Source organism: Peromyscus californicus, unplaced genomic scaffold, assembly GCF_007827085.1.
Source record: "Peromyscus californicus insignis strain IS unplaced genomic scaffold, ASM782708v3 Scaffold_22__1_contigs__length_63687245, whole genome shotgun sequence".
Lineage (NCBI taxonomy): Eukaryota > Metazoa > Chordata > Mammalia > Rodentia > Cricetidae > Peromyscus > Peromyscus californicus.
The window spans coordinates 8379630-8398887 of record NW_026294525.1 but is presented as its reverse complement, the minus strand read 5'-3'; the positions used below and the strand labels follow the sequence as shown (position 1 = coordinate 8398887).

At 47.7% G+C, this 19258-nt stretch overlaps 1 protein-coding gene across 1 annotated transcript in view; it reads left to right on the top strand.

Annotated features, from left to right (window-relative positions):
* The first annotated feature begins 536 nt into the window (after positions 1–536).
* Slc22a3 (solute carrier family 22 member 3) overlaps positions 537–19258 on the top strand; it is a 94499-nt gene continuing 75777 nt past the window's right edge. Inside the window, exon 1 of the mRNA XM_052750846.1 lies at positions 537–1354. Coding sequence (XP_052606806.1) covers positions 743–1354 — 612 coding nt within the window. The 5' untranslated portion in view covers positions 537–742. The remainder of the gene's footprint in view (positions 1355–19258) is intronic.

Sequence of the window (19258 nt, the reverse complement as noted above, 5' to 3'; positions counted from 1 at the left end):
GGAAGAGAGCTAAATCTACATTCTTTGGGTCGCTTGAGAAAGTTAGCTAATGGCTGGATGATGGCATGAGGGTGGGGGACCAGGACAAGAGCTGCCTGGAGAAGTTAGAATACGGAGGTAGAGCGTGCTAACACGGACGCTCCGTGGTCAGCACTGGTGAATTTGCAGCCTGGCAGCTGATTACGCTAGCCCAGTGAGCCCGGCGATGGGGGTAATGGTGTGTGGACCCCTTGTGCATCCTATAGGATCTGCAGATCTTTGAGGGGCAGCAAAGACGCTATGATGGAATCAAACGGACTAAGCATCACTGTTTCCCAGAGATCCAGGATGCGAATATATGCAAAGGACTTTTCCTTAAGGCGGTCCTTTCTCCTCTTGAACTTTAGGATTAAGCAAATCTCTTAGCCCTGTGGGCTGTCCCTCTGTCCTGCTGGTATAGTTAGCCAATATCTGCTGTGTCGCCAACATCCCACCCAGGGCTCGAGGCACGTGATGAGGCAGGGGCAGGTGTGAAGCCCTGTTCCTGGAGCTGGCTGGCAGTCACCTTGGGAGTTCAGAGGCTTCGGCTCCAGCAGCCTCAGAGCACTGAAAGCTATTCCTGGAGTCTGCAGAGTCCGAGGCTGGGTGATCCTGGAACTCAGGGAACTCCGACCCGGCATGTCATTTTAGGGCAGGCTACAGGTCCGGGCCTTGATGCACAGTGACACTGCCACAAACCCACCCCAACCTGCTCTCCAGGTCTATGCCAGCCCAGGGCGCGAACGGGCGGGAGGCCGGGAGCCTGGAGCGGGAGGAGCGGCCCGGGGCGGGCTGCCAGGGCGAGAGAGCGAGCGAGGCGGGGGCGGCGGGTACAGAGCTGCGGGCGGCGGCGGCGGCGGCGCCCGCGGGTCACTTGCTGGCGGAGCAGCGGGCGGCAGGACGCGGGGTGCCGGCGCGCACCATGCCCACCTTTGACCAGGCACTGAGGAAGGCGGGCGAGTTCGGGCGCTTCCAGCGGCGCGTGTTCCTGCTGCTGTGCCTGACCGGTATCACCTTCGCCTTCCTCTTCGTTGGCGTGGTCTTCCTGGGCATCCAGCCGGACTACTATTGGTGTCGTGGGCCGCGTGCCACCGAGCTGGCCGAGCGCTGCGCCTGGAGCCCAGAGGAGGAGTGGAACCTCACGGCGCCTGAGCTCCGCACCCCGGCCGAACGCCGAGGCCAAGGCCACTGCCACCGCTACCTGCTGGAAGCCACCAATGCCAGCACCGATCTCAGCTGTGACCCACTCTCTGCCTTTCCCAACCGCTCCGCGCCCCTGGTGCCTTGCAGCGGCAACTGGCGCTATGTGGAGACCCACTCTACCATCGTCAGCCAGGTAAGCGTGGCTCCGGGCTTCATCTCACCGCGACACTGCAAGTGTGAGCAGGTTAGGTCTCTGGAGTCTTTGTGACTTAGGGACCCACACCCCAGGTGACCACCTTTGGGGACCCACCAGGTTCCAGCCCATGCTTGCAAGTGCCGCCTTGCAAATACCTGGGAAAACCTTTTGTTGATGTCCCTGTCCCAAAGAGTGGGCTAAGAGATGATCTGGCTCCAGGTAAAAAGGAAAACTTTCCTAGAAGCCAACTCGGAGAAGCTTCGCACACACCTGCCTCCGCACTTGTCACTGAGATGTGTTTGCACAGTGATTGGAGATTATGGGTCCCCTCTTGGCTGAGGATTCCGCCTTCAGGCGAGGTAGCACTATGTTGACACATTTAAGTTGGCTTATCTCCAGCGGGGGCGCAGGAGAAGGGGGAATCGACTTAGAAGACTTGAAGACGGCACAACTTTTTTCCAGTGCCCAAATGATTATCTGAAATGCAGGGGATAAAGGTCGAGACTCTCCCGGGCAATAATTTTGGTAAAACTGCTTTGGGGACAAAGAGCAGCAATGTAAGAGAAGTTGGGAAAGCTGGGGTAGTGGACAAGAGTTTACGGTATTTTCTGCTAGTAAATTATAGGAAGACAGCAGGAGGGGCCCATCTCCATGCACTGTGGTGGCTGCTGGAGCCCAGGGAGGAGGCAATCCCCACACTTGTGGAGTCTCTCTCTCTCTCTCTCTCTCTCTCTCTCCCTCTCTCTCTCTCTCTCTCTCTCTCCCTCCCTCCCTCCCTCTCTCTCCCTCTCCCCCCCCCCCTCCCCGTCTCCCTAACTTAAGTCTGATTCTGCACCCTCCAGCACCATGCGCTGTGAGGCTATGGGTTTTCACGTTTTAAGGCCGGGCGGTGGCGGCACACGCCTTTAATCCCAGCACTTGGGAGGCAGAGGCAGGTGGATCTTTTTGAGTTTGAGGCCAGCCTGGTCTACAGAGCAAGATCCAGGAAAAGCACAAAGCTACACAGAGAAACCCTGTCTCGAAAAACCAAAAAAAAAAAAAAAAAAAAAAAAAAAAAAAAAAAAAGCGTGCTTCAGAGGTACCGGGTCCACAGGGATGAAATGTCCTGTTGGATTTTGTCTAAGTCATAGCTCGACTTAATCTTTGTAAGATGATTGCGTATACATAGGGAAGTGGAGGAAAATTTTCATCTCTTAGTTCTTGTCCAAAACACTTGCTTAGACAAAAAGTGAGACACCAGCAGGCAGGACTGCCTTTTCTGTACTTTCTTTCTCCTTGGTGATCATGTCTAAGTTGGGATACAGCTCTACGAAGCTATTCTTTCCCGTAAGGCCATCTGTGGGTATGGTAGCTTACTCAGTGAAGTTCTGGAGACCCTTCCTCAAAACACAAGATGCTATCCCCTGACTTCTTCATGCACACACATACATGCACACACTGGAATATTCGTGCACCCTCCCCCAGTGTGCATGCATGCTCATGTGCACACATACACACTCTATTAAAAAGGTGACCGTAAAAAGCCTTCCAAAACAAAATGTACAGCCCCTCTAGAAAGGTTGACATGAATGAATGTGATCCTTGGGCAAGAAGGATCACCAAGAAGAAGGTCATACAAATCTGTGAGCAGATACTCTGACTGGTACTTCAGGAATGTGCTGGGGTTCTGGGGTTGATAGGATGTTGTCAAGTGATTGACAGTTCTTAAACACGGTGCAGAATGGTCCTGACACGGTCTCTAGGGGTCTATGTGGCTACAGTCTGTCAATTAACTTCTTCAGTGCCACTTTCTCATCCTGTGCATTCCATTATAGTCACTAGCAGTTGACATCTCAGTGTACACAGAGCATCGATCAGACTTCTTCAGGGGCAAGCTACGATGTTATTCAGCATGCCTTCCTTAAAGCTGCAGATGAGGTTTAGAAACCTCCCAGAAAGATTTCCTTCTCAGATCCCAAATAACTTTAACTTCTTGTAGCTTGTCTTTCAAGTGTTGACTCTCATGAGGGAACTCCCTGCATCTATCCTGGAAGCCTCGCCACCAAAAGTAACTCAGAGTCTCACAGAACCTCATAGGCTTCCCTGTGCTTTCCTTCATTTTGAATGTGAGCAAATCCATTTTTGTTATTGTAGACACGATCAAAGCAATGAACAAAACTATAATTCTAGCTTCAGCTGACGTTATGAACTGAGTATATTTTCAGACCTGAAGTTTAAGATCTACAAGGAGGGTACACGTCGGACAAAGTAGAAGTAGACAGGCTGCATGTGATACTTGTGGGGGGAGATATGATTTGTCTCAGCTTTGAAGAAGGGAGAGCTGAGGCTGGCCATGTTAGAGACCCTGCCAGGATCCCATATGGTTGTGGAGGTTGCCACGGGTCAATCTTAGTTCTCTGTTACTATGGTGGTCCTCTGGACCTGCCCCCACCTTTACCTGGGTACTCTTGAGGAGAGGGATGAGAGATTTAGATAGAAGGATAGAGGGGAGAGAAACAGATAGAAACACAGGATAGCTTCGGGAGGACCTGGATCCTTATCCACTGGCCCGGAACTTTATTCAAAAGGGCTTTTTTATAACAATGCCAAGGGGTGAGGCAAAAGACCTCCCCCTGCTAGATATAACCAAGTGTAGACCCTTCCAAACACCTGGTACCCAGGCTTGTGGTCCAGTCATCTTTTTATGCAGCTCTGCTGGAAAAGCGAGATCAGATCTCACTAGGAAACCTCTGTGGGCTCCCACAGGGGCATTGGGAATACAGCCAGGCTGGCTGCCAGGGAAGCTGTGACTTTATTTGGTGCAGTGGGTCCTTATCAATCTGATGGGAACAAGGTAAAGCAGTTACTTCGGAGGCATCCACCCTGGCCATAGCTGCTTAACAACTGGAAGGAACTCCAAGGAGCTCAGTCAGGAGCGACTGTCAATTGGAGGGCTGTTCCGAGCCATCTCCTTACTCAAGGGGATTTCCTACCTACGCTGAACTCCTCCATATGGACTCTTCTGTGTGTCTCAACCTCATCTGCTTGTTAGATAAGGGTCAGAATCAACCCTGATGGAATGCAAACATTGAGTCAGAACCTTTACTCACTGGCTGTTTCAAATCACTACCTAGGGAGGGAGCCTTTAACATGGTGGGAGTTTTGAATGCTTGCTTGCTAGTATCAGGAGATCATCTTTCTGCTTCAGGGTGCCTTCACACAGGTAAACAGTTGCTCTTCCATGCTTTTCTTCTAAAATAAGAGGAAGGTCGGGGACATGAGTGATCTGTTGGAGAGAGTGCTGGTTGCTTTGTTCTCAGGGTTCCTCCTCATCCCCCAAGTACCTGTCTCAGGTAATAGGCCAACGGGGTAGGGTGATCCCCCACAGTGCCAGCGACCTAAGGGTCTACTATACATGTTACTGAGCTATGGTATGTGCTGGAGAAGGGAGTTGGCCAAGCCACAATTCTGGCCCAGGCAGGGTCTCTAATTTGCTATTGGCACTTTAGAAAGAAGTACTGGGGCTGGAGAGATGACTCCGTGACTAAGAGCACTGGCTGCTCTTCCAGAGCAAGTTCAATTCCCAGGATCGCATAGACGCTTACAATAATGTGTAACTCCAGCTCCAGGGGATCCAAATTCCTCTTCTCACCTCTGGGGGTACCAGACATGCATGTGGTATACAGACATACACACAGGCAAAATGTATATTTAAAATTTCTAAATAGACAGTATTGCCATATTGTTTGAATGTGTCTTCCCTCTTTTTTGCTGAATCAACTTGATCATTGGAGAACCTGCTATGTTATTTATTTAAATACCCAATTTGGGCATCATGTGTTTTCCATTTCATCATTTTCTCTTCTTTACTGTGGGTTGGTGTGTTTTTCCCAGTTTAAGTTGGATCCTCAGCTCAAATTTTCAACCCTTTTTTTTTTAGTGTGAATATCTAAAGCAATGAATTTACTTCTGTGGACTTGTTTGGCTGCACTGCAACAAGGTTTTAAATGTGTAGTTTTTAAAGTAACACCTAGATTTAGTCTGTGAGCAAATACAGATGTACACTGTTGTCTGAGCTGCACCTATACATAGAACAATGGAAGATCATAAAACATGGTGTGCCTCATTGAACCCCAGCACCAATAAAAATCCATCTTTTCCTTGCTCAGCTCCTATCTGGGGCATGGAATCAAGGCTCTGTGTGGCAATGGCGTCACTTTGACAAGAGTTCAATTCAACGCTCATGACTGTTTACTGTGTGACTACTAGTTCCACAGGAGAGATGTAAGAATGCTGGGGGCCTTAAGGAATGAAATTTTATCAGCAAGGAGCTTTTTCTTGCTTGCATTAAAAATAATGATGCAACTAAGCCAGGTGAGTTAGCAATGCCTGTAATCCCAGGTACTTGGGTCTGACGAAGAGGAGTTACTTCTGCCTAAGAGTTTAGGCACAACAGCAAAACTCCATCTCAAAACATAACATAAATTACACTGAGACATCCATACCCTTAAAGTGCCCCCACTGGAAGAATTACTCTTTTAAAACCACATGTATCAGTTATCTCCTTCCAATATGTGGGTCCTGGGATTGGAACTCAGGCTTGGCAGCAGGTACCTTTACACACCCATCTCACTGGCCTTGAAGGAAAACCTCTTAGACTATTTCATCGAGCTGTTCAATGTCCTGGCATAAAAACACAAATGCAAGTAATTATTATGAAACAATAAAGAAGGCTGTGTGTGCTGGGTGTGATAACACACGGCTGTAATCTCTGTATTTGGGGAGGCTGAGGCAGTTCAAGGGTCAGGAGTTCAAGGCTAGTCTGGTTACACAGCAAGACGAGAGAGAGAGAGAGAGAGAGAGAGAGAGAGAGAGAGAGAGAGAGAGGGAGGGAGGGAGGGAGGGAGGGAGGGAGGGAGGGAGGGGAGGGAGGGAGGGAGGGAGGGAGGGAGGGAGAGAGAGAGAGAGAGAGAGAGAGAGAGAGAGAGAGAGAGAGAGAAGCACAAATTTAAAAATAAGCATTGGCCAATGGCCTACGAAGCAGTTTGGTAAGTTACATCTATGTACAAAGACTCCTAAAGAGACACTAGTCTTTCAGTGACTCATGAGCTGCCCTAGAACGCTAGCCCCGGTGGCCGCAGTCCTACACACAGGAGGTGGAAGAAGGGAGGTTATTAATTGGAGACCAGCCTAGATATACAGTGAGTCTCTGCCTCAAATCAAACAAACAAAAAACAAGAGAAAAAGCAGGGGAGAGAAGGGAACACAAGCAGAGGGAAGGATGGGGAAGGGGAGGGGAGGGGAGAGAAGGGAGGGAAGGATAGGGAAGGATAGGGAAAGATAGGGGAGGGGAAGGGAAGGGGAGGGGAGGGGAGGGGAGAGGAGGGAAGTACCCTGGAGACAGGTACCTTTAGGTACAATAACTTCAGAGCCTCCAATGTTGCTCCAGCTAATCAAATGAAGGAGACCAGCCTGTCATCTGGAACCTGTGTGTGAACATGGGTACTTTTCTGTAGATTCTCCACATAGACAAGGTTACAGGAGGAACTACAGATTCAGTCATCTCTCAACATATAGACTCCCACCCATGAGCATATATAGTATACTTGGTCCAAAATGATAAGACTGCATGAAAGGATGAAATAAAGGAAAGTTAAAACATTGAGAAAGGCCGTTCTGTGCCGGCTGGGGCAATGGGAGTCTCTTCCACATGGCCCCTGTGTTCCCACCAGCTCCTCTCCGCTGTCATTTTCAATTCCATGCCTGCCTTCTCGATTGTCACCTGTGACATGGGCTCCTCTTCATCCTCTGTACAGCCGCCAACGGTCTCTAGCTCTCCCCTGCAGCCAGTGACCTGCTCCAGGTCCCCCAGGGGACTTCCTGCCTCCACTGCTTCCAGAGGGGTCCGTCCTGGCTGCTGTTTCTGTCTCTGGAGCTGTCTCCCTGCACCACCACATCTACCCTGCTGAAATGTGTATGTTAACTGTGATTCCATTCTCACTATTTTAAATCCTCGCTCTTCTTCCTTCTTTGACTCACAGTTTATTTTTAGAGGCTTATTATTAAACTAATTTAAGCTGACTCCTCTTTAAAATTTTTGCATTCTTTTTCATTGTGATATGGTCAGAGAACGTGGTTTTTATGATACTGATTTTTTAGGTTTTTTTTTTTTTTTTTTACTTATATTAGCTTTGCTTTGTAGATTTGTCAGAAGTCAAGTGTTGTGTTTCCTTTCATGCTTGGCAAGAATGTTTGGTCTTTATCCACAAGGAGCAGCATTTTATAGACATTCAACAGCTCAACCTAGCTAGTTCAGTTAAAACATCCTATGTTTGAGTTAACTTTTCGTACGCTGGTGATCACTAATTACAAAAACACAGCATTTTTCAATTTCTGGATTTAGGATTTTTTATACGAGATGTAATTTTACTGAATGGGTGTGCATGTGAATGTAGAGTTTAAAAATTCTTCGTAGTGAATTGAAGTTTTTATTGTTGTATAAAATCTGATCTGAGATCCAGGGTATGTTTTGTCTTAATATCTGTGTCATCTGCTATTCATATGGCAATTCCATCTTTCCCTTGCTTAGTATATATCATTAACCTTTTGTTACCTTGAATTTCAAATTTCCCACGTCCCAATATGGGGCTCATAAAATGTACATAAGATGATTTTTGCTTTTATCGAATGTGCCTTAGTGTCTGTGTGTTAGTTAGCTTCCCATTTCTGGGACAAAATACCAGAAACAATCAACTTAGAAGGAGGAAGCGGTGTCTTGGCCCACAGTTTCAGAGGATTCAGCCCTGGTCACTTGACCACATCACTTGGGTCTGTGGTGAGACAGCCCCTGGGGTGGAAGTCTGTGCGCGGCACGTACAGCGGCCGTCCTCCGTATGGTGGTCTGGAAGCAGTGTGGACTGGCATCCTAACGTTGCTTTCAAGGGTACTTTCTTGTCCCCAGGCTCCCCGCTATAAAGGTTCCACTGTGTCCCAGTGGCACCCTGGGCTGGTGACAGGAGCACCCAAGGTCTCAGGCTCGGTGCTCCTTAAGTAGTGTGGCACTTGATCTCTTTAAATGTGTTGTGGGAATTTATTGGTGAAATTATTAAGGCCACTCCATGGAGTTAAAAGGGAGGTTTATTTTGTGGGGTAACTTACAAATGAAGGGATAGGTAGGTCGCAGGGTCTGGGAAAGGCGTGGTGCAGTCCAGTGGTGTTCTCTGGAGAACTCTGCTTGGTCTACCTCCAGCGTCCAGGGTCCAGGAATCAAGAGAGGTGGCGCATCCAGATCTTGGGTCTCCAGGGTCCTCCCTTGGCCCCGCCTTGTAGGCGTGACAGTTACCGAAGCCTCAGTGGGGGTTGGGACTTCCAGATCAAAGCTGGAATGGCTACCCACTACAGGAATTGGTGAATTTGGGCTCATTAGATCTTTTCTTAATCTTGGCCTTTCTGTGCATTTCCTTCTATGGAAGAAAAATAGACTTGCTTTTCCCACTCCATTTTATTCCTTCTTTTATTTGTTGGAAATTTAGCTCTTTTATTTCACCTCTTTTAGTGATTACTCCTGGAAATTTCACCCAGCTTATTTAACAGAGCCTAAATTTAATGCAGGGACTCCCTGCACCTTAAAAAAGGATTATTTATGCATATGTATGTGTACCTGTGTGAGTTTATGTACGCCACTGTGTACAGGTGGCCACAAAAGAAGGTGTGAGATCCCCTAGAACTTAAGTTATTTGCCGTATGGATGCTGGAACAGAACCTCTGTCCTCTGCAAGAGAAGCAAGTGCTCTTAAGTACTGAGCAAACCCTCTAGCCCCCTAGACCTTCTCTTAGATAATCTAAGAAACTTAGAACACTTCAATTCATTCACTGCTCCCCATCTTTTGATTGGTATTAACCAATGTCCTTTGTCTGCCTTTTTATTATTAGTTTATATTTTTTATGTAGCTTGTGTGTGCCTTGGTTCATATCCACACTATATTCACCCATTATTCTATAGGATGTCTTATTTCCTCCCTTCCTATTAAGTAAGTCTTTCAAAAGGGCCTTTAGTGCCATGGTTCTCAACATGTGGGTCATGACCCCTTGGGGTCAAATGACCTTCTCTGGGGGTCAAATATCAGATATCCTACATATTAGATATTTACATTACTATTCATAACAGTAACAACATTACAGTTACAAAGTAGCAGCAAAAATAATTTTATAGTTGGGGGGGTCACCACACCATGAGGAACTGTATTAGAGGGTCACAGCCTTAGGAAGGTTGAGAACCACTGCTTTAGTGTATGTTTGTAGATAATAAATGCGTTTTGGTTTTGTTTATATTTGTAAATCTTTATTTCATCGTTAGTCTTGAAAGTCAACTTTCCAGGTGAGTGGTCCCTGTCTTAGTTGTCTTTTCCTCCATCCTTCTGTGATGGAAGTTCTAGGGCAAAGGGCCAGCTCGACAGGTTCCAGTATGTCAGGTCCAGCCACTCACGCTGAAGAAAGTAAACAAAAGCAGTCTCGGTAAAATAACACACACGGATGACAGTGCCATCCAGGGACCTATTGCTTTGTATGATAACCAAAAACTTCAAAAAAGAAAGGAAATAACATAATGGTAAAGTGACTGGAAAAGTTTAATTGACATGAAAAAAATGGGAAAGATAAAGAGTCCCTCAGCCCATCGTCAGTGTACCGGCATGTTCTCTAAGTGGGAAGACTCTGGTATGGGTGAGAAGGCTGCACAGCTGAGCAGTCTCCCCCAGACTGCCGATGCTCTTATCTCAGGGCTGGTTCTGCAAGGGGCAGGGCTTGGAGAGGCCTTATTGTTTGACATACAAACTAGTTCCTAGGAGATGCTGCTCCTGCTTGGGGGTGATCTCATTATGGGGTGATTTGTGTGGGTCCTACATCCCGAGGTGACTACAGTTTAGGACAGCGGAGACTTTGGGTCACCTTTTGGGGGTTCTGGAACAGTATACTTGTAAATGCTGACATTAAAATACCTTGGTCTTGTCTTCATATCTTCAGCCTAGAAGAGGCTGAGATAGGTTTGAACATCAGGTTTGTAAATGCCAGCACCCTGGGTGCTTAACTGGACTGTGCGCAGAGTTCAGCATGCAAGTGGACCAAAGTAGAGGAGGTGGATACGGGGGATGGGGTCAGGGAGAACAGGCATCCATCCGGCTTCTACATACCTTGAGGGCCCAGAAGGAAGAGCCAGTGTTCTTTAGTCAAGGCTGTTTCTTAGTCCTCACTCCATTTTCAAGAGTGTGGGCATGTCACTTCCACAGGACACCCAGCCGTTCTCTCTCCAGGGCAGCCTCTCCATCCTTTAGCCTTGCCTGCTGAGATTCTAATTAGACATGAGTTGGACTTGTTTTTTCTTTCCTTCGTGACTTCCTCTTCTACTGTCCACTTCTGCACGTATAGGTCTAGTCTGGAGCACCAACTTTCCATTGAGCAGTGTCCAATCTTCTGTTTAACCTATCCATTGAACTTTTTATTTTAAGAATTTTTTTTTAATCAGTGATGTTTGTATTATTTTAGAATATGCCTGGACATTTACTGGTGGCTTTCTTCTGGCTTTCTTTCTATTTTTTTTCATCTCTTTAATTCATTTCCCCACAACTGCTCTTATTTCATGTGTGGTGACTACCTGATGTCCTTGGTGTTCTCGATGGTTTGTGGCTTACTGTGTGTTTAATGATTGTTGGCTATGTGTCCCCAGTCCTTGGTTGTCTCTGTGGCAGCTTGGTTCCTTCCATGCAGGATTTCTTCTCACCTCTTTGGAAGCTTGGAGACAGCCGTTGCCTGGAACTCTGCCTCCCCTCTAGGCAGCCTGGCAGGATGAAGAGTGATTAAAGCCTTTGTCTGTTTTGATTGGAAATGTGAGCTTTCTCTTTACTTCCTGAAACACTTTAGCATGAGTCCATCATAGTAACCATTTCTTTCAGCCAATGACAAACGTGGTTTAGTAGCATGTCTTTTTAATGGAGTAAAATCAGGACCCTAATGAATGGGGCCACCCCATTAAATGTCTGCTCTGTGGTCTAGGTAGGAAGACCAAACAGATGCACCATCCGGTGACATTTGTGGGCCCCAGAACAACCAAGAAAGTGTTCGCAACAGGGGCTTCATTGTGGGGCTGTGAGAGAGTCCTTCCTGCTTCCTCTGACAGCTGGGCGTTCTGGATTATCAACAACAGTACCACTGCAATTATTTACATTCAGTGCACGCCAGGCACGGGGGCCGGGCTGGAGATACAAAGATGAGTGAGATCCTTTCTCCACCCAGCTCCAGGCCTGGCAGGGCAGAGTGTGCTGAGACAACAGCGAGATGGGGGCAGTGGAGAGGTGCACCTTTTCACGGGTTCCAGGTGAGCCAGGGCAGGACGGATGTTGACCTTGATCTCAGCCTGGGAGGACAAGGAGGAGTCCAGGATGAAATGCCAGTGAAGTGGTGTTTGGTTTTCACACTCTCTCATCCTCATCATCCTTTCTTCTGTAGTCCTTGAGGGACCCTGAACAGGGCTGGCCGTGCATTCCTAGGTCCCACCCGTAGAGTTTGGAATCCAAAGTTGGGGCTGGGTTTAGGGCTTTCTTTCTTTCTTTCTTTCGAGCATCCTAGGTCCATGCAGATGGTCCATGGACCTCCCAGGGAGACACACTCTGATTCTTAATGAGGAGTGTGATGAGAACCTCATGACTGGAAGATAAACCAGAAATGGACATAAAAAAGTAACTAACCAGAAACTCAAAGTAACTAACCCCTCCTTAGCGGTTGTCTCGTGTGAGCAGGGCAGTCACCATTGTATCTAGACATTGTATCTGACCATCCAGCTGCTCAGAGCAGTGACTTCATGGGACTGTGTAAGGAGTTTTGAACTAAGTGGAACCTGAGGGAAAGGAACAGAGAACAGGCTGACAGCTAGGTATGACCCTGGATCTGTAGTTTGTGGGCCTCTGGTCTAACGTAATAGATCACTAAGAATTTTCCTTTTTTTTTTTTTTTAAAAAAAGGGGGGGCACTAATGTCTTAGGCAGTAGTTCACACTTGAGGCTGAGAATACCAGGACTTTCCCTCTGGGATGCACAGCTGGGTCACATTATCCAAGTCTCTTTGCGGCTTGTAGGACAATGTGACCAAGTACTGGTCAGTGTTGCTGGGAAGATCTCAAATGGCACTGCAGGGCCCAAAGCCAAAACAACCTCCCCTTGCATCCCACCCCTGTTCTTTCCTTCTAGCACTTGGTAGCAGTGAACCTCAAACCCCTAGAGGCGGGGGGACTCCTTAGATGGAAAAGAACCAGTTTCTGAAAGTATGTAGGAATGGCAGCACTTCCTCCCATCAGTTAACTGAATGGGATGTGAGACTACGGATGAGACGAACTTGAAGTAATTTTTTTTCTTGTATGGCAGGCTGGCTCAAACTCTATGCAGCCCAGGTTGACCTTGAAATTCTGATACCTTTGCCTCTCCCAACCCCTCTGTCTCAGTTCTGGTATTACAAGATAGATAGTTCATCACATCTAGTTCATATGATGCTGGGGATTGAACCCAGGACTCTGCATGCTAGACACACACTCCACCGTCTGAACTACATCCCCAGCCCCAGGAGACCAACTTTCTGATGTAAGCCACTGTCTGTTCTAACTCTTTCGGTGAGCCGGTTCTGACTACGGCATTTTGGTCCATTTCCTATAGATGGAGGACTGTAAGGCTGTACCAGGAAGTTGGCTCCTGGCCTCTCTTGTCTGGCACACAGGGCCCTCGGTGACCCTGCCCACTCACTGGCTGCACAGCGGGGGCTCCTCTCCTACTTCAGGTTGTGACCCTGGACCCAGCGAGGCACAGCTACCCTCACATGGGTCCTTGTATATGTCCATTCCATTTCTCAAACCTTTCTCCTTTCCTCCCAGGTCATTCCAGTTTCCCCTTAGCATGCACTTTAGAAATACCTTGCATGGAAAGAGTGTCCTCCAACCCTGGGGCGAGGGCTGGGTTCCTTTCTCTGCCTCACATTTCCCACTAAGGGTTGATGGTGTGAACAGCTGCCTTCCTCATCAAGAAAGAGCAGGCATTCTGACCCCTCTGCTTAACACAGCACTTAGTAAATATTTGTGAGGAAATTCATGAGTGAAAGAATAAGGGGCCCTTGTTATAACTAGAGCTAAACTAACCCTGAAGTGGACTGCCACAGACTGTCAGAAGCCACTTTCTCCGGACACTGCGGCTTCTTAATGACACAAGACAAGTCCTTGTGGCTCTCTCCTTCTTGAATCTGTGAGGTGTGTGACTACTCATCGGGTGGTCAAGACCACGTACGAACTCTGCAGACAGAGAGCCCCAGTCTCACTCGACCGGTGTCTGCCTGCAGTGGGCTGTTCTCTGTGGGAGCTTCCTCTGAGAGAAGTGACCTGGCACATGAAGAGAACAGGGGGATGGAGCCGTCGGCTTCCTGAGGTCATCATTTTTATGTGCTGACGTCCATTGTGCAGAAGAGACTTTTCTCAGCTGTCCTGGCTCTCCTCAGCAGGTCCGTGTCGTCAGCAGAGCCCTCTGCGGGGGCAGCTGGGCACAGCAACAGGGCTGGGCAGAGGGAAGGGGCACGCGGGAGCTGGTGCTTGCGGTGCCAAGGTACAGCTGGACCCTCTGCCCGCTAAGGAATCGGAGCCAAAAACATGCTACCCAACCTTCACAACAAAGGGAAACTTTCCAGCGTTCATTCTACGCACCCTACCCCCTTATACAACAACCAAGAAAGGAGTTGATTTCTATTGCGCGTAGGAAAGTGAACTCCTCGGTGTTCTTGGCACAGTGCTTTTAGAGAGATAAATGGGTGGTGAGGGAGCAGAAGGCTCTTTTATCTGAACCAGGGATCTGAAACGCAGCTTCTAGGAGACTGCAGTCTCTTGCTTTTCTTCTGTGTTGGTCATAAAACAAAAACCCTCTGGGGTTGGTTCCTGTGCGATAATAGGGAACTACAGTGAGGATGGAGTGGAGGGGCTTCTAAGAAAGTGGGTAAATGCAATTTTTAATAAAAACCCATCAGCTCTGCAGTGGTTTTATTGGTGGGTGGTAAGGGCCCAGTGTGGCCTTCAAAATCAAGACAGATTTAGCATTTTTAGTCCTCAAAACTGAGCTCAGGGAGGAAAATCGAAAGGCAGGCAGGAATATCGGACTATTGTCAAATAACTTCCAAGAAAAAAAAGTTCTCTGGTGCCAACTTTTGTCTAATGGGGAAGCGGACACTGTGTGGGGAGACCGCAGATCCCCACTGGCTGTGTGTGACTGGGGATGCTGACCTGTCTCTGAGTTAATTGGTCATTTGTCAGCTGGCCTGATGCGCCTCTCATTTCTCTGACAGCTGAGCCAGTTTCCAGGTTCCTGAGGTATTTAATTCCCAGCCCTGAACTCAGGGATACCAACCAGATCTGTGTGCAAGCGGCAAGCTGTCTCAGGATGAAACTAACCTAAAACATGGAGGTGATGGGTTCCTGAAATCGAGATGGGGTCATCCCAGTGGGACCTTTCTTCCTGGTGGGTTTGCCGTGCCACCCATGGTGTTGACAGGAGGTCTGGTTCCTCTTTAAACATCTAGGCCCTTGTAGGTAGTCAAGGAGAGAACCTGGCACAGGCCGTGCACACAGTGGAAAATGCTACACGCTCAGGCCCAGACTTATGAAACATGGATGCTTGCTCTTCTACCAAGCCCAGTCCTCAGGGATGAGGATATGACACACACATATCACACACAGAGCTCTGAGCTGGATCACCAGCACGGCATAGACTGAGCCGAGGGAGTACATGCAGTAGACATAGGGGATCAGAAGTTCAAGGACATCCTTTTCAATATAGGGAGCTCAAGGCCAGCCTGCAATATGAGGTCCTGCCTCAGAACCCAGCAAGCACAGAACCTCCAAACAAGCAAACAGCCCAGTCCTATGAAGTAGGTGCCCTCCTGCATAGGTTCGCTGTAGGCAGAGGAGACACACAGGGCTCTGGCTTTCTGTCCTCACAACAGTGGCCAATCACAAATGAATCAGAGCTTCAGAAGTCTGTCCACACCCGCAGGCTTTCACCCCAAGTGTCTGATTGTGGCAGTTGACCTTAATTACCTGTTTGACTGGACTGAGAGATGCAGGAGATTAGTGAGACACACCTCTGAATGTATCTTACATAGATGTTTCCAGAGTTGGTTAGGTCGTGAGACTCTGTCCTTCCTGATCGTGGATCCGTCCTTTTATGGCTTCCTACGATGGTACCATTAGGAGGCAGAGCTCAGCTGGGGGAAGGAGATGGATGCAGGTGTGCTCTCAGGAGCTCTCCATGCCCCGCCCGCCTCCCTCCCACATCTCCTCTCTTTACTTCTGTCTACCGTGAAGTAGTTTCTTTACCACACGCTCTCACTGCCAGGTTGGTCTGCCCAAGCCCACGGGCCTAGGCGACCATGGACTGAACACTCTACAACTGTAAGCCAAATACATAATTCCTCCTGTTAAATTATTCTGTTTGGTATCTAGTTCACAGCAAAGCAACAACAACAACAACAACAAAACCCTAATGCTATGCTTAAATATTTAACTTCACATTTCACTTACCTGGTGTAGCAGTCAATATCTTACAGTAACTTTGATAATCTCCCATCTGCTTAGGGTTGACTGTAATTCTTTGGTAGGTTTTGTTGCTAACATGCCTTATTTATGAGTAATGAAACCTATAAGCATGGGGTACTGTGTTTTCTTATTGCTCAGAAATAGTGCAGGATGGAATTTGGGAGCATCAAATACTGTGACCGGCTGGATGTCCCCCTCTTTCTGGGGATGCTGGCTGTTCCCGTGTAGGCAGACAACATGCAGGCGTCATTTTCCTCTTCCACAGACAGAACGTCAGAGTTCTGGTGCAGATCTCTTGCTGGTTTCTGCTGCTTTGGCGGCGGTGTGTTGGGCTGACATTCTCCCGTCTTTCCATGGCTTCCTCCTGTAGAAAGACCAGGTTTTGCACAGAGACCTCATTGAGTCATGTGAGGTGTGTTTGTCCTCACTGCTGCAGTGGGGCCTTAGAGGGTGTTTTTATTTTTCCCAGTGATGTGGAGGTGGACTGGGTGGAACTGTGGCTTACTATGAAGTGTGCAGTGGTATCTAGAAACAGACACTCAGATGGGATTTTGAAGGTCCCCTCCTAGATGGAAGGGGACAGAAGACAAGATGGAATGCCTGGGACATCACAAATGCTGATACAGATGCTGGGCTCAGTGTGGTTCTTTGGCTCTGAGTTTGCAATGAGAGATCTGGTTGTCACAGACTGAAGGGGCTGAGGGCACTGAGGTCCTTCTGAGGGCAGCCTGGACCACATTGTCTGGACCACAGTTTGCCAGTAGCATACGAGGCATTCTGAGGCGTGTGATACCCAAGTCCAGGACAGCTGCATCCTCTGCTCCAGTGTTGCCACGTCTCGGATGCCTTTCCCACTTGTTGCTCAGCCCAGTGTACGCACAGGATGGCTCTGATTTCATGGCCTTTCTGCCAACTGGAAGCGATGGGCGGCCAACAGCTCAAGATGAAAGGCAGTGTGTGCGTCTCCAGCCCCAGAAGGAGACACACTGTGAGCTGATGTCTTTGAGTCATAAACAGAAGGGACCAGGTGCCAGGGCTCCTGCCTGAAAACTGATTGTAGCACATGTATGGGAGAAGGAAAAGTGAAAAAAAATTACACCTCCTTAATTCTGGTTTTTTAAGTGATGCCTCCCAGACACTATCGAAGACCGAGTTTCCTTTTGTCGCTCAGGTGAGATTTCAAATTATAGACTCATAGGAAAGTCACATGGTTTGTCCAAAGTATTAAATATCCATGATAGGAGAAAAGATTAAAAGTAATTCTAATTAATTTTGTGTCAACTTTAAATTTTTTTATTGTTTTTTAAATTATGTATATGGGTATGTGCATATGAGTGCAGGTGCCTACAGAGGCTCTGAGAGGGTGTAGGATTCCCTGGACTTGGAGTTATAGGGAGTTGTGAGCTCAGTATGGATGTTGGACATCTAACTCAGATCCTCTGCAAGAGTGGTACATGTTCTTAACCACCGAGCTACCTCCTATTAACTTCTAAAATGTCAAATAAGGAAATAAAGTTCAGTTCTGGAGTTTAGGAAATTGCATAAAGAACCTTTCCTGTTGAGGCACCTGACTGTGTGTCTTAGTTAATAGTGACCTGGTTGTCATGTGACCAGTTTATCAGAGACCTCTTTTGTCAACATCCCTAGGGGAGTGCTAGGATCCCTATTAAGTACTAACGTTTATAGGGCTTGTCTAGAAGAATTTAGATCTTTAAACCCAACCTAGTCCAACAGATTATTATATGCATATATACTATTATATTATATAGATGATTATATATACTATTATATATAGTATCTATTGGACTAGGTTATATATGTATACACACATATATAACTGTTTGAATAGATTAACTGTAGATCATTGGATAATAGCTATTAGCAGGTACACATTTTGCAAAGAAGTGATGGAATTTTACATGTGAGTTGATACAATGTAGCTCATTACTGAAGCAGCTAAGTGTTCAGGCTTCCTGGCTGGGGGAACCCAAGAACGTTCTTTCGTTGGAGGTTTGGTGAGCTCCAGTTTGTACAAAATGGGAGTTGCGTTGTGTGGAGTTCTTTGATTCGAGACTGGTATAAATAACTTGTGTAAAGTGCTTGTCCAGTTAGGTGACCCAACCAAGTGCTGAGTACCTGGTGGTGACTGTCCCTGCTGGTGACAGGGTAAAGAAAGGGACTGGCAGAGGCAGCTTGAGTGTGGAGAGGGCCACAGATAGCAACCCCAGGCTTGAGAGGACATTTGTTAATCAAAGTGCCAAGATCCTAGTGTAAGAAGCTGGCACCATCTACTCTTGAGCCGGGCAGACTGGAGCACAGGGATAAAGACTATAAAGAAAGACCTATGTGAGATGTCTTTCTGTACAATGTAAATATGTGTTGCTCTGATTGGTTGATTAAATAATGCTGTATTGGCCTATGGCAGAGCAGGATGGAGCCATGTGGGAAAATCCAAGAGAGACAATGAGAGGAGAAAGAGAGTGGGGGGAGACGCCAGCCGTCACCCAAGGAGCAGCAAGATGCCAGCAGACTGGTAATGCCACGGCTGCGTGGCAACTTACAGATTAATAGAAATGGGTTAAGCTATAAGAGTTAGCTAGCAAGAAGTTTGAGCCATAAGCCATCCAGTTCATAAATAATATTAAGCCTCTGAATGATTATTTTATAAGCAGCTGTAGGACTGTGGGGCTGGGCGGGAAAGGAAAAACTTATCACTACATTACAGACCTAGGATTGGGGCTAGGGAGGTGGCTAAGTGCATAAAGAGATCTTGCTGCCCAAGCATGAGGACCCGAGTTTGAATCCTCAGGACCCATGAAAAAAAGTGGGCATAGCTAGATGTGTCTGTAACCTCAGCACTGCGGGGACCAAAGGAGAAAGGGTGGGGGAAGCTCTCTGCCTGCCACACTCACTGCCCCTTCTTGCTCTCTGTCACTTCATGTGGCCCCCAGGTCCTCAGTGCACCTGATCTGCTCTGGGTTTGCTAAACCCAGACCTGCTCAGAGCCCCACATGGTGCTCTGACTGTAGAGTGAATAGAAGGGAAAAGCCGGAGACATCCCAAGTGGAAAGATGCTGGAGTCAAGAGTTCGGTGGGGCTTGAAGAGTGGGCTGTGGGCTGCAGGCTGTATGGGAAGCCTGGAGGTGGATGTAGATAGAATGAGTGTTGGCTTTCTGCTCCACAGCCACCATGGCTGGGGATAAGGGGTGGCCTCCCTGTCCTGGCAGGTGATAAGCATTTTGAGGGCAAGCCTGTGCCCTTCACAGTTGTTCTGTATGCCATCCTCACCCTCCTCCCCACTGCCCCAGTACCTT